The sequence below is a fragment of the Barbus barbus genome (assembly GCF_936440315.1).
Source record: "Barbus barbus genome assembly, chromosome: 42".
NCBI classification, from domain to species: Eukaryota; Metazoa; Chordata; class Actinopteri; order Cypriniformes; family Cyprinidae; genus Barbus; species Barbus barbus.
The window spans coordinates 21,527,322-21,548,568 of record NC_136720.1 but is presented as its reverse complement, the minus strand read 5'-3'; the positions used below and the strand labels follow the sequence as shown (position 1 = coordinate 21,548,568).

The following is a 21,247-nucleotide window of genomic DNA, read 5'->3' as shown; positions in this document are numbered from 1 at the left end:
CAGTCAAACCTTTAATGCTGCACTATAGGTTCTTCTGCAGACCTGACCGTGCAGAAACCCACTTTCATTTTACACGCCGACATCCGAAACATCTTAAAATAGATGCTGAGATTTCCCTGGAGGACAGCACACATTGTTTTCCCCTCATGTTGCCGCAGGGAGCAGCAGAGTTTCCCTGTCATTATCCTCTAAAGTAAATGACTTCTAACTGCATCGCCTCGAGAGCCAGTGTCAGCGTGCTCTGCATCATGTGACCCGCTCTCTATCCAACCTAACAGTGGGAAATTATGTCTATGCTAATGTTATAGTTTGCTAAGCCACAAAAATCTTCATCTTTTTGTTTGAATCATGCTGAAGGGCATTTCAGCGGATGCTGGGGTACAAATGAAGAGCTTTTCCAGAATAGTGGCACACATAACAGAAAACAGAGCATCACATACACACACCAGGCTATTAAGACATCTCAGAAATCCAGCAGGTCATAGAAATGAAAACCTGAGCCTTTAGATGGCATCTCTGGCTCTTTGTTTGACCCACATGAGTGCACAAACAAACCTACCTGGTCTTTCCATTTGATCTCAAATAGCTCACATTAACAGAACAACCAAACTAATCAACCAAAATGTTGGAAAATGACAATATTATGTGGTCAAAATCAAATCATCAACACCTCAAACAAACACAATATCTTACCGTTCAATTAGTATGAAAGCATCTTGACTTGAAATCAAGAGATGCTCGACAAGCTTTCTTTGTGCAAACTTAGGCCGGTTATTTTTCTTCTGAAATCTGCCAGTCTATGAATGAATTCATTTTCAATGAAAGCATGACAAGGGTGTTTAAAAGAACTCACTTGGCGGCCATCTTGGCAACACCCCCAATGCTCATTATTTTCTAGTACAACTGCTACCTGCTAGCTGTCTGAAATATCCAAAACTGTTGGCCTGGCATGTACCAAGCCAGAAATAAAAAGTATAAAGCATTTATTTTTTAGCATTTATACATGCACATGCATGATGTCCTCCACTTCAACCTTGATTTACACACAAATTTGAAAAGTTAATTTTTCTTGAATACAATTTTGCAAAAACAACAGAAAACACACACACACAAAAAATACAAGCCCAGGTAACAGAAATATGTTCTAAAACAATTCTATTAAGTTATGAAAACTGTATGCTCTCTAAATGTTCAAATCATCCTTTTTAAGTCATTTTAAAAATGTTTATTCTTGGGTAAACGTTAAATGATTTGAATGATTAAAACTCATGAAGTGAGTTCAGGATTAAAAATAAATAACTATCTGCCAATGGGCTTCAAAAAATCAAAAGGGTTTTCCATACTTTCCCACTTTTCATACAAGACCAAAATACTGAGGATGATTGCTCTGATTTAAGGCCTTTTTAAGGTGATTTGTAGAAGGGCAAATTAAGACTTTTAAAGACCTTCAGAAACCCTGCAAACATTGCTGGAACATTACTTCTGAATGTTCTCGGAACATTCTAAAACATGTTATAACATTTAAAAATGTTAAAAGAATGTCAGACTAAACTGTTTCAGAAAAAAATCCATGAATGGCGTATAAATAATGTATTTTTAATGATTTTTCAGATCACTTTGAATTAATATTTTGTTAACATTAATGGTTCATAACTTAGAATGTTAGCCACAGTTTTAAGAATGTTCCCTGTTTATTATTTTCTTAAAATCGAATTGATGTTGCCTTTATGCGACAGAATGTGATCTAACATAGAGATGCTCCCAGCCATTATCAAGTGACCAAAACCTTAAAATTGCATTTTTTTTTTGTCTATTTCTGTGGTTCTTAACTTCAGAGTCAGCGTCTATCATCAGCTCCTATCAGCCTCCAGCCTCTTAGTTCCTGCTGTTTGATCACATCTGCAGCTCAAAGACATTGATAACAGACTCAGACTGTGTTGAAAGTGGACAAACGTCAGTCTGGTATGCTTTTTTGTGGGATCAGCTGAGGTTAATGTTTATGAGAGGACTGGATAATGTTTGCTTGGGTTAAAGTGAGATTGAACAGTCTTAGATCTATACGCTCTGCATTGTCAACATGCTGATATGCCGTTGTGGTAATGTTTTGTGTGGAGCAGCGGTCCTGCAAAGTTCAATATTAGCTCACAGTGAGTCATTTTGGTTGCTTTAGAAAGCCTAGCTAACTGGTGAAATCAAAGCTACTGTCTCCATAAAAGAGAAGATGCAGACGCTCTAACATCACACATGTGATATGATTCTGCAGGGTCTCTGTCATATGGAATAAGAGAAATATTTGGGATGTTTTAACATTTCTTTCTGCTGCACGATGCCTGCAAAGTTTCATTACCAGAAGAACTGGGGGTGTGCAGATGAAAACTCCTGATGTTCCTCTGTGTGTTTGTACTTAGTAAGAAATCATGATCAAATCTTCACAAGAGCAGCTATTTATACACCTAATGGGAAATATTTTTGTCTCCTCTCATATGTGAAATATGACTGTTTTTGTTCATTAATAATCATACTGTCATTTTTTCAGATCATCTGTCGGTTTGACTTACCAGATGCTGCTGGATTGCTCAGCATCCTCATAACCTGAACTCCTAAAAACATTTGGGAAGATGAGTGAGGCCATCATTTCTCAGAACTTGACTGAGACACATATTAAACACATCCTCTCTCCCCTTCCTGCGCTCTTTATCGCGATCTGCTCAGCAGATGAAAGGAGACAACGAGTGAGGATTTGCTGAAAAAGCATCACTGGATTGTCTGCTTGATAAGTGAACCTATGATGCATTACTATCAGCTACACCAGAAAGGAAGAATCAGCTATCATGTAATTCAGTGTAATCATAGTACCTGAATGTATGTGTGTGTGTGTGTGTGTGTGTGTGTGTGTCCTTGCACTTACCTGATGTAACTGTGTGTGGCGTAATGTATATGTAAGTCCTTTATATTGGCTTTTAGTAGTTTTACATCTGAATATCATCTTTATATATAAAAATCAGGTTTATAAGTAATCTGATTTTGACTTGAAGACAAATTATTTTTTTTAAAGTTTACTTTAATCATTGTAAAAGCATCAAATTCTCTTTATAATTGAGCTCTGTCCCTTCTAAATACATTTGTATTGTTCTTTCACTCATAATATTATTCTGTTTACTCACTTCTTCCATCCGTCTGCACAAACTACTATCAGGTGTCGCAACATTTGCAGAAGTATGAGCTAATAGCATGTGTTCTGCCTAAACTTTGAATTTTGTATGAGTTTGACAATGTACAGTGGAACTAAAGACCAACTAAAATACTTTACAGACCAATCACAGTTCAGTATGCAAATATTACAATGACATCACTGCTTCCTGGTACATTATGATCCCTGATTATTGTAACACTTTTCAAACTTCCATCTTAATTTACTTTTGGAACCATAATTCGATTAATGCTTATATGACATTATCACTATCAGTTGATTTACGCATTTTGAATGCGTAAACAATCCATCAGTGTATGTCAAAGAGATACACTGATTTAAAAATTTAAAAGGACAGTACACCCAAAAATGCATGACTTTTTGCTTTGGTGGAACACAAAAGCAAAATGTTGGTAACTAAATAGTTTCTGTTCCCTTAGTATAGGGGGTGGGGGGGAACGGTTTGGCAATCAATATTCTTCAAAATATCTTCTTTTGTGTTCAGCAGAAGATAGAAATGATTTGGATCCTGATTATGGTGCGTAAACGTTGCCAGAATTTTAGGTGGACTATCCCTTTAAAAATTCAAAGTAATACACTTTAATGCAGGGGTGTCAAACTCAGTTCCTGGAGGGCCGCAACCCTGCAGAGTTTTGTTCCAACCCTGCTCCAGCACACAATCCATGTAGTTTTCAAATAAGCCTGAAGGACTTGATTAGCTGGATCAGGTGTGTTTAATAAGGGTTACATCTAAACTCTGCAGAGCTCCCGCCCTCCAGGAACTGAGTTTGACACCCCTGCTTCAATGTCTGAAAAATGCACTTCATGTGGTAACATCAAAATTAGTTTAATTCAAACTAAAAGTACGACATCAGCTTACACTAACAAGTCTTTTTTTAAGGGTCAAATTAGAAATAGCTCCATAAGTATTCACTTTACACTATAATCTTTTTAAGTTTAAGCTTACCTTATCAATATCAACATTAAAAGTATGTACAAAACAAGTTTACATCAAGCATTTGGAGCCTAATTAATGGCTAAAAACTATGGAAAGAACAAAAAAAAAGCAAATATATGGGATTTGAAGACTGCCCTGCAGTCTGTATGAGTCCATGTGAAGGTGTGAGTGTGTGTGTGTTGGAGCTCACAGTCCGTGTGTGTATCTGTGGCGGGGAGGGCTGTGTTGGGGTGAAATGGCATTGAGGTGATGTCCCACATGTCTCTCTGCCGTCTTCAGACGCTCTTGCAGCTCCAGTCGCTCCCGTTCTGCACGGCGGGACACTTTGCGGGCCTTCCTCAGAGAATGCCTCAGTTTCCCCACTCGTTCTTTTAACTGTTCGTTCTTCCTCTCCAGCTCGGCCACGCGCTCCTCAAGCTGTCCAACTCGCTCCTCCTCCTCAAACAACACCTTCTGCACGGAGGAACACAGCAGCTGAAAGATAAAATGAGAGAGATGGTCATTTATATACATTATAATCTGCATACACTGACAACCCAATCCTGTGGAATGAAGGTCAACATACAACAAGACATCATTTCCAGCCTCTGTCAGCCTTATTATTTCCTGTTGAGCGCTGCCTTTCTCTGGGCCCCTACATATGCCAGTGTGTGTGTGATGGAGGCAGTTCAAAAGTGACCCGCTGTCATGCCCAAGGTAGAGACAAGCTGAGGCAAGCTGTGTGTGTGTGCACATGTGGAGAGTGTGTGATCGCATGGCCGTGTTGGTGTGTATTTGAGCAACGGGAGGCCGCATGTTCTCCCTGAACAGCAAAAAGGTCTAAATCCCTCTTGTAAAGGGCCAAATCTGAGTGTTACATAAAGTCAAAGGTCGCCACATGAGCTAATTGCACAAAAAGTGAAACGCAAACATCATGAAAATGAATGGAGACAGTTTCTGTGGAGTTCAGTCATTTTTAGTCAATAATGATTAAAATGCCAGTCTATTTAAGCTGTAGCAGAAATGTAGCATAGGGACTAAATAAAATATTTGTTTATATTATGTATTATACTACATTACCATTCAAAAGTTTGGCGTTTGAAGGGTTTTTCAATGTTTTTTTTAAAGAAGTCTCTTATATTCACCAAGCCTGCATTTATTTGATAAAAATACAGCAAAAACAGCAATATTGTGAAATATTATTACAATTTAAAATAACACTTTATAATATGTTTTAAAATGTAATTTATTCCTGTGATGCAAAGCTGAATTTTCAGCATCATTACTCCAGTCTTCAGTGTCACACGATCCTTCAGAAATCTGTCAAATATGCTAGTCAAGAAACATTTATTAATAATATCAATCAGTATTTTTGTGGAAACTGTGATACATTTTTTAGGATTATTTGATAAATGGAAAGTTCAAAATAACTGCATTTTTGTTAAACTATCAATTTAATGCATAATTGCTGAATAAAATTATTAATTTCTTAAAATAATAAAAACATACAGACTCCAAATTTTTGAACAATGGTGCATAAGTTCATATATGTTTGCACAGCTTTTTAAACACTATCCTTGGACAGAAAACCACGCGTACTGTAGAATAATGACTGTTGTTGTATCCTACTGTCCAAACAAAACACCCACTGCTGTAACAACAACAGCACTCTCCAAACGACAGCTTCTCCAAACTACACGACACCCAGAGCAGACAGACAGGTGGACACAACACACCTAAAACAACACACACATGCTGGAATAAACATCTCTGCTCCTTAACTAGACCTTATAGTCATTCTTTTGCTTCTAAAAACATGTAAACAGCTATTTAGCAATGCTATTCAATATAATAAGATTTCCTCTTAATGTGGGTGTTGTGTATTTAAAACCACAAGAGCCAAACATAGCCTGCTTTGCTTTCAAACCCAAACCAGAACCAGACCCAGATGTGGTGGTACGTGAGTCATCCATAACAATAGATGCGAGTTTTTGAGAAAAGAAAGACAAGAATGCACAATGAGAGAAAGAATGAAGAAATGGAGAGAATTTGGGCACACATTTGGGTTTGGATGGATGGAGTTGAGCAAGTTTTGCCCAAGCTCTTCAGGATCCTACATGATATCTGATGAAAATGCATTATGCATCGAGACTGTGTAGCAAATGCAATGGTGTTTTTGCATTTGTGTGACTCTGATTAGAGTTCAATAAAGCATAATGGGTGTTTAAGGTGGATGGTATGGGAAGCAGGGGGCTACATAACTAACATACAGTCACAAGAACACAGAGTCCCTCAGGCGGCCTCAAACAATTATTTTCCCACAGGAAAGCTTCTGTGTAAAACAGCTCTCATTATCTCTCTGAGGTTCCCGGGCCTGATAATCACACCCACCTGTTCCTACAGCGCACACACCATCATTATCTTTATCTTCTCTCACAGCATCTGTCTGTCTTTCTGTGCAGATGTAATACTTGAATGATACTTGAATGATACTGTAATACTTGAATGAATTTAATAGTGTTGTTAAAGAAATGTTCAGGATTCAAAAAAGATGCTTTTAATAGGGCTTTAATTGTTTCGAAACCAGATAAAGCTTGTTTGCATCTAGACAGACCCACTGTCACATCTGTTTAGCGGAGTGGACACCTGTTAGAGGAATCCTGCACCTCCTCAGGTCACTGTGTCTAATCTCAACATGAATGGACACACACAAAAACACTTCTGGCAGCTTTTGATGCATACCGTTTTCTATAATTGCTTCTATAACTGAACCTCACATTCTCAGCGCATTTCTTTCCTTAATTACATCTACATTTCTGTTAAAAAATTTGGGGTCAGTAAAATTTTATTTGAATGAATGAAATGTATTTTTGAAATTAATACTTGTACCCAGCAAGAATGCATTAAGTTGATCAAAGTCAATCTGACAGTGTTGTAAAAGTATTGTGACATAAAAGACTGGAGTAATGGTTGCTAAAAATTCAGCTTTGCAATCACAGGAATACATTTTTAAATATGTTCAAATAGTTTGAATATATTAAGTAAAAAAAAAAGAAAAAAGAAGAATATTTAACAAAATTACTGTTTTTACTCTATTTGTGGTTGACATAAAAGCTTTTAATTTAAACATATCAAGATAAGATCTGACTTATTAAATACAATACTATTTCAATATAATAAAATGTAATAAAAAGTAAATATAATATAATTCAATATAATAAAAAAGTATCTGGACATTTAAATAACTCCGTATGAATGTAACTCTGTTAACAAAATACCAAACCATGTGGCATCTGCAAAAAAAAGAAAAAGAAAATTTCCTTGACTTTCCTTTGCAACTTTTACAATTGTTTTTACTACGTTTACTACTTTTTACTATACTATTTGTTTTTATTTTAGTGGATGAAGTCAGTTTTGTTCAAATTTGATAACCTGAAAGTATCCAATTTGAACAGTATATCTATTGTTTTATCACTTAAAGACAAAATATAATTAGTTTTGATATTTTTTATTTTCTAATGATTTTTTTTTACTGCAATTCTACTTCCTTGCCTTCCAGACAAACGTATGCAGTCAAACAAAAAAGCATTTGGCATTTGATGTTTGTCTGGAAGACAAGGGTGACTCCCACTGCTTCACACCCTGAACTTTTCTCTGTTGGTATATTACGCTCAATAAATCTGAAACTGTATCGCCCAAGCTGATGACTGTTTTCAGTTAACTGAAGTGGCTATTAGTCTGCACGTTCAGGCATCTCATTGTGTTTGTCTTCAAATAACCCCCCCCCCCCCCTCCGACAGCAGACCACAGTCCGACTAATGAGCGGCTCTGTGTTTGATGTGTGTGAATGTACAGCGGGCTAATCTCATCAAGGCAAACATATCTGCCTCCACTGTGTGTGTGTGTTACAACCACACATCCTTCAAAGCCCCTGCTATAACCTCTGAGGACCCCTGACATTCCTCCCATTCTGCCTCGAACCGTCCACATCAAACACATGATTTATTTTCCTTTCAAAACCCACCGCCATTTCCCCGAGAGGATGTCCACATGTCCAGCTGACATCTCCCTCACTCCTTCTCCATGTTCTTTCTCTCTCAGCTTTATTTTCAGTGGCAGATGTGTGTGTTTAGGTGGGACAGGCTGTCCATGAGAGTGTGTGTGTGTGTGTGTGTAAGGTAGAGCAGCTCTAGCTGGGAGGTCTTTAATCCGGCCTCTATCGAGCCGAATTAACTCTTGAATTACCTCAGCCTCCTACCGTGATGAACAGTCACAGTCGTCAGTACAAAGACCACCAAAGAAAGGGACTTGTGTGTCTAAGTATGTGCTGTATGACGGAGCTCCATTTGCCCATGAGAACCTGAACATGTTACTTTCGTATTATTCTCACTTTCTGTGTTACTTGCACCTTTTTGGCCATAGCCAATCAGATTTCTTGATTCTTTAGATGTTTTTCTCCAGACGCTGGTGCAGCACTAGTGGTTTGAAAATTGGCTGCTGTTTTACTGTTGAAGCACAGGTAAAAATAATGCATTTGTGCAAGCAGACACTCCTGTCTTCATAAAAAGCCATTTACGAGACTTTTGAATTTACAACAGAGTAAAACACTGAACGCGCTCTGAACGTCTGCCTGTAACGATGCAAACAAGCTTGCACAAACACGTACACATACTGATGTTCACCTTTCACAGATTTATGTCTTTCAATTTTCTTGTCTTGACAAAGATATATCGTTTTCATTTATGTCTGCCACTCTATAGTGCTTACTGAGCCCATCTGTGTGTGTGTTTATTGGTGTCGTACCCTGCTGTCTTCCTGGCTCTCCCAATCACTATTAAAGTTGTGAATCGTCTGTCCTCCAGAGCAGTTTGAGAACTGGAAGAGGCTGGAAAACAGTCGTCTGTTCTCCAGGGTGTCAGGGAATATGGCATCCTGGAAGTTGACTCCATGAGGGAGGATGTTGTAGTTTTCATCCATCCTGTAAGAGACACGTACATGTTTGTTTGCATATACTTCTGAGGATGTTTGACTTTATGACTTAAATTTATTTCAAATAAACTAGATTAAAAAAAAAAGTTATTTAAATAGTAAAAAATACCCAACTATTGTTTATTAAAGAATATTCAGTTCTTGAAAATCTATCAGACTGTATTGCCTTCAAAATATTATATTAAAACTACTTTAAAATTCGAACCATTTCAGAATGAAAGCTGTCAAACTTTTTCAACTTTTAAAAAATTGAAAAAAAAAACTTTTTGGCCAGGCTTTCTCAAGTTTGTCTTGATCTAATGATCTTGGTCTTTACATAGACGTGAACCCACCTGAGGAAGAATATGTAGGAGTTGTTTTCCATCACCGTGTGTGACTGACAGCTAAAGTACCCCAGTCCCGTGAGGTTGAGGCGCGACCCTGCAGGCACCTCCAGCATGCTGCCCCACGCCTGATCGCACAGCAGCTCCACCTCCGCCGCGTACAGCAGCGCGTCCTCCGCGCGCTCGTGCTTCAGGGACGGCAGGTAATTGTAAAGGCTGGATGCGTACGGCTCCTCGTGGATGGCCAGCACCTTGGCGTACACGATAATCTCGGCGAGTTGAGCTCGACAGCCCTCGCTCAGGGGTCGCCACTCGCTGGGCAGCTGACACGCAAACGCGAACCCGACACCCAGCGTCAGCAGAAGCGCAAGGTGCATGCTTCCCGTGCCAGTAAATAAACCCACGCGTAAAAGTACTCGTTCACGGGTTCAGTGGATAGGCGATGCAAGTGAAAGCACACATGCAGCGGCCCAGGGTCAGTTCACATATTCCCATCCTGCTCCTCCTCGATCCATCATCACTCCTGAAGTTCGTCTCAGGCCAATCGGCGCGCTGGAGTTTAAACAGCCAATAGACGCGCTGCGTCCTGCGGCAGTCCAGCAGCCTCACTGCTGCATTCCAGGACGGCATTTGGACTCATTTGTGGACTCATTCTTTATTGATTATACAGGCAGAAAACAGATCGCTGTTCATGGGAATTCACTTTCAACAAAAGTGCTTTTAGGGAAAATACATTAAATAGAATGTATGGACCCTTTACTTTTCAGTCATCCAAAAGTGTGTAAAGTTTAACAAGTTTAACAAGAACACAACAACCAATTAATCATATAAATAATAAGACAAAGAATATTATCCTTTTGTTTCATGCTGGTGATATATGTATTAAAACTAGTATTTTTAAATTTGAAAAGTACAGTTCAGAACTTCAGTCTCACCTTAATTTTTAGGTTACCAGGCAGAAAACTCACTTTCTACAAAAGCACTTGTAGGGAAAATACATTTATATAACGTATTTTATTTTATTTTATTTATTAAATAATATGAAGTAGCTTGTCTCTGTATTGTGCTGCCCATTTAAACTTATTTAAATTTAAAGACAGGTGCCTAAAAAAATTGTCTTCTTTAACTAGGATACCACATCTATAATATTTAGATGTGATTTATTTACTTTTTACTCTTTTTTTTATTTACGTGACGATTAGTAACAAGTCTGCAAAATGCAGAACAAAATAATCAATTAATCATATTAATAATACAACCAAAAAAAATTCCTTTAATTTCATCCTGATGATATAAGTGTTAAAAGTAATATTTTAAATGTACAAAAGTTGTATTCAATGGACTGTATCTTTTTTTCTGGGAAATTATTGATAGAAATGACAATTAGCTTCAGTCTCCCTTTAATTATTAGATCACCAGATGATACTTTCTCTTAGAACTATCTTTGAAACTAAAAATCTTGTTTGAAATTCTGTTTTAAGGTTTTGCAAGTAAAATCAAACACTCCTCAAGTTTTGAAAGCATGGATACAGTGTCTCAATGGCTCCATCTAGTGCATCAACAAAGTCCTTACATTAGAGGTAACCACTTTTTATTACACCGATATAGATCTATCGTTATTGTTGTTGTTGTTATAGCTTTATTGAAGCGTTTTATGACCCATAATAAAATCTAAATGTACCATATGGAAGGAAAGCGCAAAGCTGATTCTTCGCCCACTAGTGCTTGTCATCATATAAATAGGAAAGTATGACTGTCTGTTACACACTAAAATCATAAAGGGGGCAGAAAAGCCCCTCCGATTGCACCAGTTCTGGGTGCGTAACGCGGAAAGACGCAGGGAAACCCCGGCCGCGTCGTGATGTCTCCGTCAGCTGGTTCAGCGCTGGTCATGGAAACAGCTTCAGAGACTAGAGCCTTATGACATCGGATAGACATTTACTTGCATAACGCTTGCTGTAAATAGACCAATCCTTCTGGATCCCAGATCTGTGCGTTCTGCACGCTGCACTGACGTCTGGATCAGGAAACGCAGCATTTCCCAAAACAAGTTGGTGCACACAAGAAGTCAACGCTTGGTGAGTATCGCAGTGCTCTTAAATGTAGCTGAGTTATATCTTTAAAAAGTGTCTCCAGGTGTATTAACATGTTGCGCACTTATAAAACGAGTGTTGGTTAATTTCTACCGCAGATGTCCTTGTTAACTTTCGTTTTCTCGTGATTTGTATCGTGAAACGTCCTAGGTGGGATTTTAACAGTCACACGAGATCACTAAAGTAATTCACACTAATGTCATTCAATAGTCATTTCAAGCCATAAGATAGGTTTGCGTAAAGATACAGAACGAAAGTCATTATTACTTACCTACAATCTTCCAAACCATTGAATCACCAATCAGACAGAGTCTGGGTTTAACTCGATAACCTTATCAGAATGACTCAGATTTAGTGATTTGGATCAAATGAATAACTGATACTATTCTAACTGTGTTTTTTGATTGCATTTTGAACAAACTACTACTAGCACATACATTTTTTAGTTCATCCTAAGTTTCACTTTTCATTCTGTGCTGAAAATTGCATATTTGAGCGTAAACCATTCTTGAACTAAGAGTCATGTTGTGGTATTTCATAACTCCAGAAACATGGCATCTGGTTCATCGATGATGAATGGGGACATCAATCACCCACGCGGGTCCGGCTCGGGGAATCTGGGCAGTTTAGAAGAGACCCTTCAGCAAATGAACACCCTGATCAAAGAGAACAGAGAACTGAAGGGTGAGACTTCATTTCTATTTCAGTCATAATCACGGTACATAAACATGCTCCGTCACATACAACAACTCCATGTCCTTATGTGTATCCCACAGAGGCCCTGAAACAAACCAACTTATCCATGAAGGAGCGATTTGAGGGTCTGTCTGCATGGAAGGAGGAGCAAAAGGAGGAGAGAGGCTTCCTGGAGCAGCGATTAGAGGAGGCCAAAACCAGACTGAACGCTATGGATTCAGAGAACGAGGCGCTGAAGAAACGAGTAGAAGAGCTGGAGAAAAGTGGAGCTGAGGTGAGACAAGATAGAAACTGTGAAAAATCATGCCACTCAAAAATATCTAATCATAAAAAGACTAAAATGAAGTTAAATATCTGTCATAGTGTTTACACACCGAACTGGAGACGCTGAAGGGTCAGATTGCTCGTCTTCAGGCCGAGAAGAATGATCTGGTAGCATTAAACTCTGAACTCCAGCTCAAAATGGGTCAAGGTTCACCTAGAGATTCCTTCATTGAGATTAGAATAGCTGTAAGTATACACAAGTACACACACAAACACAATAAAGCGACACTGTGTTGCTCAATTTGTCACTCTCTGTGCTTCTTCCACAGGAAGATGAATTAAAAGTGACCAGAGATTTGCCCAATATGCCAAAGGACTCTTGTGCTTTCATCATGTAAGCACTGCAGAATTAGGCATGCAGTTTAGCAGATTTCCAATGAAATGCTTCTGATTCAGTAAATTTAACAGTCTTTGACCCCTTGCTTGTTTGTTTTATTTATTTGCTGTATGTAGCAATAGTTTGTGAGCTAGAAATGGCACTAGATCTGACAAAAACTCTTTATGTGTGTCTTAAGTTGGAAAACGTATTGAAATAGTTTCTAAAACATGCAAAATTTTCTTTATGTGTTAAAGTTAAGATGTGGGCCACGGTTAGTCCATAGTAACTGTAGAAACACAATAGGTCCTCAATTTGATAACTAAGCAAATATGTGTGTGTACGCAGGCCAAAGGCTGAGTCGGAGGAGCAGACGGTGAGGCAGCTGCTTCACTCCCTCAGAGCAGAGACTGATGAGAAGGAGAGACTGCAGCTAGCGCTCCAGGAGGCACGTGGGAGGTAGGACACAATTTCGCATACCCTCTCAGAGACAGAACTTAAGGTGTTTGAGCTTCTTTTATTGTATGCGCATATTGGGTATTTGCAGAATTGCTGAGTTGGAGAACAGACTGGAACACGCTGACAGCAGTGCACAGACATCTCTCCCCTGTACAACTGAAATCAATGTAGGATAATCAGACTTTTATAGCTATCCATGTAGCATTTTTTAACTAGTTATTTGATCAAAACATCCATGTGACTGTGGTCTTTGAGGACAGTCTTGTCTGACAGAAAATTGTTGGGAGTGCGGCAACAACTTTGAATTTACATTCACTATGAGGAAGCGACATTGCTTTCTATGTTTGTTTTCACCAGGCAAGCGCCGATATGAAGAATCTGGAGGATCAGTTGCTGAAGCTCTGTAATGAATTGAAACAGGCTCAGATCAAACTGGATGAGGCTGAGAACATGAAAAGAAACCTGCAGGACAGGTCAGAAACACCTGGCAACAGTTTTTTTTTTAGTATTAAAACAAATCCATATTTTTTAAATAATAAAAATACATTTATTTTTATGTTTATCATTATGTTTTACCTATAATATGTATTTTTCTAAATATTAAACTTATCATACACTGCTTTCAAACTAGATTTTGTTTCTTCTGGAAATGCAAATCTAGTTTCAATATATAAGGTCACCTAAAGTTTAATAGTCTGTTGTTATATGCAACAACACAATGGCACCACACCACCCATAGTCATTTAACCTAGAATTTTCGAGCACATTTTATAAGTAATAAATGTAGAAATCCAGTTCTTCTTTTTGGGTGTACATTTTCTTTTCTTTGGCAGGAAGGTCTACAAAGTCTGCAAAGTATCCTTTCTCTCCCATCTAATGTTCTCTCTGCAGGTGTAAAGATCTGGAGCAGGATCTAGGTACTCTGAAAACTCAGCTCGGAGAGAAACAGAAGGTTCAGGCTGAGAATGACATTCTGAGGGTTCAGATGGAAAGCCTTCAGGCTGCTGTTAAACTGGAACAGAAGAAAACTCAGGATGAGAAGTGAGTGCAACTTGTTACCCCCATCTGATGCCTACAAAAATGCACATTTTTAATTGCGTTGCATGGGGGAAATATAGACGTACGTTGTGTTTATGATGTTTTCATGATAATCCCATCTTCTCTTATCTTTCTCTGCCAGGAACAACCTGAATCAGCTGAAAGATGCCTATACCAAGCTGTTTGAAGACTACAATGAGCTCCAAGAGGACAATAAGAAGAACAGAGAGGTACAAATTCCCATTTACTTTAGAAAACTTCAGGCTTACATTTATTTCTTATTTTTTTGTATTCGGCCAGACGCTATTATTTAGGTACATCTGTGAACTACAAATATTCTCTTAATTTTTGAAGGAGAATTTAGCTTGCAGCAAAACATTTCTATAATTAAAAACAGTTTAAGGCAGTTAATTTTGTATTCGGAGTGTGTTGGTGGTTCATCCTTCATATGTACCTCATTGTGCATGATCAGGGTTGTGTATCACGGGAAAACTATGATGACCTCCAAACCAAGTTTGATATGGCTGAAAAGGCGCTGGCAGACAAACAGAAGAAGATCGATGAGATGAAGATGGAAATCTTCCAGAAGGAAAAGGAACTAGAAACCATCTCTGTTTTCCAGGCTCAGGTACGAACGATTGTGCGGTGGCATGGCTTGCCTGGGCATCTTCCCACTTTTTTAAGGTCCTTGCATCATCATTTTTTTATTCTGTGTTTTTCGTATATACATACAGGCAGAGATCTATTCCTCGGATTTCTACGCAGAACGAGCAGCTCGGGAGAAGATTCACGAGGAGAAAGAGCGTTTGGCTACTCAGCTGGAGTATGTGAAGAAACAGCACACCCAGCTTCAGGAAGAGATGGAGTCACTTGGAAGGTACGTCATAAACTTCAAACACTTACCCGCTCACATGTGACCTCTGTGATTTGAAAAGTGAATTTTTTTATGCTACAGGCATTCCATGAGTGAGATGCAAAGGAGACATGTGTCACGTGGGGCCAATCCACAAGGGCCAGCATCTCCACATCACCCGCAAGGAGGTAGAGGTCCTTACCATAAAGAGTCCATGTTGTGAACTTTTGTGCTACTGTACTTGTAACTGCATATCAGGATTACAAAGACCTCTTTATTCCACAGGTGATTGGCAGCAGCAGAATATTCCAGACCATGCTTGTCCCAAATGTGGGGAAGTCCTACCTGACCTGGACTCCCTGCAGATCCACATCATGGATTGCATCATCTGAGCCTGTTGCCAATTAACCATACCAGATCCCCCCTTATATGTGAACTAGTGGTTTGATAGCTTTACCTTCAAGCAGCCTGAAACATAATGCTTCAATAGCACAGCTCTATAAACCCTGCATCCAAACAATACTGTATATGATCAGTGTGGACAGTTTTGGTCGAGGGTGAGAATCAGGATTTAATGTGTAGCATTGGTTCTGGTTTTACTCTAAATATACCCTATAAAACAGCAACATTATTTAACTGCTTTAAGACAATTTATAACTGTCAACTATTAAGAAAAAAAAAATGTTGCAGGTGGGCAATCAGTGTGGCATACATTATCGATTAATCAGTTGTGGGTGAATTATGTTATTGGTAGCAAAAATGTTTTTGTTTAAAATTAATGTTTCTGAGAGAATTATATATTTGAAAGATTTGAAATCTCAGTTAGTTATATTTTCATTATACTTTCAATGCCCCACATTATACAGAAAAAGATCAACAGAATGTTTTTCTTGCTTTTGTTTATTGGATCTGTTAACTGTTAAAGCACTTTATTCTGTTTAATACAAGGTTAGTAAATTAGATTTGGGGCAAGTTACTCTGAATATATAACCGTGTCTGTAATACCTGCCTAGATCTTATAAATACTTTCCTGAAGTTCATATTGTTTTCGAAACATGGGCTCTATCATTAATGTGCTCTTGAGGTTATGGGTAATTACCCTGCAGCATGTAGCATTAAAATGCATTTTAAAGGACTTGTTCACCCCCAAAAAATGAAACTTTGTTGTCAAAGCATGTTGAAATCATTATGCCTTTCTCAGTGGAAGACTAAATTAAAGATTTAAAGCACTTTAAAATCATCTTAATCACGTGAATTTAAAGAAGTGAATGATGACTGGGTGCCGTCATGCTCCACAATGACAAAAATTCAACACAAAAGTATTAAAAAAGTGATCCAATACAACTCGTCCGTTGTCTTCCTATTATTAATAAGTTATATGATAGATATATGCAAAGAACAAAGTGAATTTAAAGTTTTTATTCATTGATAAAGTGTCACCTCCCGACAGCTGTTAACCGTTGAAGTCTGAATCGTGAGTGGTTCGCTTAAACCAGGGGTGTCCAAACTCGGTCCTGGAGGGCCGGTGTCCTGCAGAGTTTAGCTCCAACCTTAATTAAACACACCTGAAGCAGCTAATCAATCTCTTACTAGGCGTACTAGAAACTTCCACGCAGGTGTGTTTGATTAGGGTTGGAGCTAAACTCTGCAGGACACCGGCCCTCCAGGACCGAGTTTGGACAGCCCTGGCTTAAACAGATTCTGTGAACTAAAAACAATTCACTACATCATCGCGGGTCTCATGAACGCACCAAGGAGAGCTAAATTTCAGTTTTTCCTCACAAAGAAATAACCACCATATAACTACCGTACAATTGACTTGGCATAAGACTTGGCGTAATATATTAATACCGACTAAGCTTTTTCCCTCTACTTCTCAATTCACACTGAATCTGGTTTAAATAGGCTATTTGATTCATGACTAAGTATGGTAAGTGCACTTTTTTAAACTAAAAATCAAAGTTTCATAACTTTTGAACATACAAAACATACAGAGTGTGCAATGAAAACCATCCAACTTTATTGTTACTGATATTACAAAGGAGGTTTGTCTCAAAGCATCTTTACAAAGTGATGTTTTGGAACAGATTTATTTAGCATCAAACCTGTAAAACACAGTTCCTTTTTTCAGATAACAAGTAACGGTGAAAGACCCATATTGAACCTGTTTGCTACACGTGCCCAAGTGATCATCAAAATTCAGGTCTTTGTCCCACACCTCCAGCTTCAGGGTTTCATTTGCTTTGCAATTTGGGAAGTTGAACTCTGCAGACCATGTAGGGTGAGCAGTGTCCTTGTGAAATTCTGTCTGCCCCCCAAAAGTAGAGCCACACCAGACCTTGAGGTACGGATCAGGTTTGTTTCCAGCAGGATCACCGGTGAGGTCCCTGGCGTGCAAGCCAAACACCCGAACAGCAGCACTGGCAAAGTCCAGCTGAGACGCCAGCATCAACACGGCAAGAGACACCAGCCGAAGATGATCAAACAATGCCATGTCTGTCAGAAAGAATGCATGTTCAGTTATAGGGTGAAGTCAGCTAAATTGGGCTATCAGGTAAAATGGGCCAAATAAGTTTGTAGCGTCATATCTTTTTAAATTCTGATCTTGCATTGTTACTAAAACACTTGTTGACATGAAACAATAATTTAGATTGGTCTGAGATTTTCAAGGCAGGCAGTTACAAGGCACAGTGTTACATGAAGCTTGTCAGAGAAATTGTAAGGTGAGCCTGACTGTAAATTTCATTCATCATCACTAATAAGGGTACTAAAGCAATTTGAAGTAAGCTTACCAACGAAGCAAATGTTTATGAACAATGTTTTGACATGCTCTTTCAAATAATAATAATAAAAAAAAGTTTAATTTAAAAAAGAAATGTAATTTATGTGGAAAAAAAGGTAATTTTGGGTAGAAATGGCTGGTTAAGCTAAAATGGGCTACATACACACACACACTTTTACACAGAAATTGAGGGTGAAATTAGGTTTTTAGGCCTAGATATGGATCCATACAAAATCTTAACCGTCTTTCAAAAATAATTGCATTGCAACAGTATGGCAGGAGGACAAGCAAAGAAAGGAAACAGAGAGACAAGAAGAGAGAAGAGAAAGGAAAAGAAAGGAAGATGTCAGTAAAATGGGCTGCATACACACTTTTACACAGAAATGGAGGGTGAAAATTAGGTTTATAGGCCTAGATATGTATACATACAAAATCCCAACTGTCTTGTAAAAAAAAAAAAAAAAAAAAATATATATATATATATATATATATATATATATATATATATATATATATATATATATATATATATATATATATATATATATATAATACATAAATTATATCTGCAAAGACTTTGAAGGGAATGCAGCAAAAGATCTAATTGGCCTGATTAGGTACAATGTTAAGACCTAGAGTAGGAAATGTTAAAGTGTTTTTGTGTTTTGTTTGTTTTGTCAAAGATGTCCTAACCTTTAAAAAAATGTTTGACATGTATTTGACAAGCATACACGCATGCATGCACACAGAAGACACCAATGCACAGAAACACACACCTATACAACATGATCAGTACATTTTTAATTGCATCGTTCAATAAAATATTCGTTCAACTTTCTATTTAATTAAATACATTTATGGTGTTGTTGCAATGGCACAATAATGTCAATTTACTGTTAAAAATAAAATGATTTTTATCTGGTTAAATGATTACCTGGCCCATTTTACCTGAATGTTGTGCCGTGGCTCAAGAAGGTACCTGCTGATAGTCTCATAATTTTAAAACAATTATACTTTTTCACATTTAAAAAATACAAAAATTGTGGCCGATATGTATTAGAGATAAATATTTATTTCATAATGATATTTCCCCCCATTTTAAATTCTTATTATCCAATGAAAGGTTAGATTTTTGTAAATTTGTTAAATAAAAGATCAAAAGGATTAACAATGCAGATTAATTTTCACAGCCTTCTTTGATCATATTTACCAAGGGTGCCGATATTTTTGGCCATGACTATATACATATATATTTAAGAGAACGAGACCCATGCTGATTTACAAAATATCATTAGATTTTATGCATAGCTTATTTGATGGTATAAGTCATTTACCAAAATGTGGCCCATTTTAGTTGACTTCACCCTAATGAAGATTTAAAACACAAATACTGAAATAATATCTGAAGCTGAGGTGTGATGTAGTGTTAGAGATGACTTACCTTGCTTGTATTTAGGTGTTGTGTGCATGTTTTTTGATCCTAGCTCCCTTTATAATGCAACCGCCAATGGAAAATTATTCGTCAATCAACAGGTGGTTAGATCCCATGCATATGTTATCAGATTTGCTTAACTTTTTACTTACAACAAAGTTCAAAATTTAACATTCTTTTCAATTACAGAAAAATTCAAATATTAAAGATGGTCAGACGTGTCTGAAACAGATGTATGTCTTTAAGCACACCCCAGTGCTTTAGCGGACTAATTTTAATATCATGACATTTGTCTGCTTTTATGCCTTTTTTATGTGCTTTATTTAGGATCTTATTTACAACAACTGGACAGTCTTTCATATATTTTTTATAAAAAAAAAAAAAAAAAACCTAGACTGTCATATTTAGTTTAATTTGCTTGGTCAGTGCATTTGTCTTTTTCTGTTGCTGAGCTGTGAAGATTTGGAAAAGCACATGACAAACTGATATGGAATTGGTCCAATACAAAGTCCAATGTCTCCGATATGGTCTTGCTCAAGAACAGGACAAAGAGTACCTGTGCAGAAGCAGATTCTTTCTATAAAGTATTAGCTTTAAATACAACTGTGTCTGTATGGTAATTTACTTACTTAATAATACCTACTTTTCTGAATTTCATTAAAATATTTAAACCGTCTTTGACACAAGACTGTAGGGAGTCGGTGTCTTCTTGTGGTGCACTTTATGAATAACGATAATTAATTATAATTGAAAATTATTTGAAAAATTGCCCCAAAAATGATGCTCTGATTCCAGTGACATTAAACTAAATTATTATTATTTGTATTTGATGAATGTTGAATGAATGTAAGATAAATATAATCTCTCCAAAGCACGTTACTGTCCAAATTCGCTCACTGCGTTTTTAGCACCACCAAGCAGAGTTAAACTGAGTTGCTTGAGCACCTGCCCCTTTTCCCCTTGATGCCCAAAGTGCCCTTTTGTCAAGGCAATTTTTTATTTTTATGTGCCCTTTTGTGAAGGCCTGCCCAATCTAACTATTAGTAAAATTAATTAATAATAGTTTAGCCGTAAATTAAATTATCCACACGATGACCTTTCACCTGACGATCTCATCCCTCAATCATATGTCAATCAGTACTGCATTTTCCATATAGTTTATTACCTGAAGATAACTTGACAAACACACATAAACCATATATTTTCGCAATCGTGTGTTTATCGTCTTCACGTTTCATCAGTAAAAATGTTTCTGCTTTTTATTCAGCTCAGCTACAGCCATAGCTGTGTGAGTTTGTCCATATTAGGGATTTCCTGCACGTCTTAAGTTTCTGCGCGAGAGCGCCCTCTGACTTCGAGTATGAATGAAACATGCACTGCACGAGAGTGTTCAGCCCTCCTGATATTCACATCTCCTCATTTTGGATACGAATAAAACGTCAGGTCATGTCTCTTTTAATTTAAATCTAGATTTAAATCTAGAAACCTCTATGTAAAAACACCAGCTCGAATAAAGTGCGGGGGACAAATTTACATTTTATTAAAATGAATATTAAATATAAAAAATGCAGCTAACATAGTTCTACACACCGCAATAAGAGTTGAGTTTTCGCAACTTGTTGTTTTAAGTTTATACAACAAAACGTTGAGAATCTCCTACAAAAATAAGTGAAGAGAACTCAAAAATCTGCAAAAAGCTGGTTGCTTTAAAATTTTAAGTTTTTTTTTTTTTACAGTGAATGTCTGTTTGTGACAATGAGACAATCCATGGCAAAATAATATGGAACTGCAATGGCTTCATTTAATTAGTTACTG

At 37.5% G+C, this 21,247-nt stretch overlaps 3 protein-coding genes across 3 annotated transcripts; 1 reads left to right on the top strand and 2 right to left on the bottom strand.

The window, feature by feature from the left end:
- Nucleotides 1-4,022: 4,022 nt before the first annotated feature.
- Nucleotides 4,023-9,952, bottom strand: LOC306861265 (coiled-coil domain-containing protein 3-like). The gene is made up of 3 exons (XM_079403448.1): nucleotides 9,449-9,952; nucleotides 8,931-9,105; nucleotides 4,023-4,622 (listed from the first exon to the last, which is right to left on the bottom strand). The coding sequence occupies exons 1-3, from the start codon at nucleotides 9,814-9,816 to the stop codon at nucleotides 4,335-4,337; spliced, it is 831 nt and encodes a 276-aa protein (XP_079259574.1). The 5' UTR covers nucleotides 9,817-9,952; the 3' UTR covers nucleotides 4,023-4,334.
- A 1,249-nt stretch (nucleotides 9,953-11,201) lies between these two features.
- Nucleotides 11,202-16,561, top strand: LOC306861118 (optineurin-like). The gene is made up of 14 exons (XM_079403208.1): nucleotides 11,202-11,517; nucleotides 12,080-12,216; nucleotides 12,309-12,502; nucleotides 12,592-12,738; nucleotides 12,822-12,886; nucleotides 13,217-13,327; nucleotides 13,416-13,494; nucleotides 13,685-13,800; nucleotides 14,219-14,368; nucleotides 14,508-14,595; nucleotides 14,838-14,993; nucleotides 15,100-15,242; nucleotides 15,321-15,406; nucleotides 15,504-16,561. The coding sequence occupies exons 2-14, from the start codon at nucleotides 12,084-12,086 to the stop codon at nucleotides 15,608-15,610; spliced, it is 1,575 nt and encodes a 524-aa protein (XP_079259334.1). The 5' UTR covers nucleotides 11,202-11,517; nucleotides 12,080-12,083; the 3' UTR covers nucleotides 15,611-16,561.
- A 656-nt stretch (nucleotides 16,562-17,217) lies between these two features.
- On the bottom strand, nucleotides 17,218-19,605 carry LOC306861518 (perforin-1-like). Its single transcript, XM_079403816.1, has 2 exons — nucleotides 19,442-19,605; nucleotides 17,218-17,714 (listed from the first exon to the last, which is right to left on the bottom strand). Exons 1-2 carry the CDS (start codon nucleotides 19,467-19,469, stop codon nucleotides 17,308-17,310), a joined length of 435 nt encoding a protein of 144 aa, XP_079259942.1. The 5' UTR covers nucleotides 19,470-19,605; the 3' UTR covers nucleotides 17,218-17,307.
- Between the last annotated feature and the right edge of the window lie 1,642 nt (nucleotides 19,606-21,247).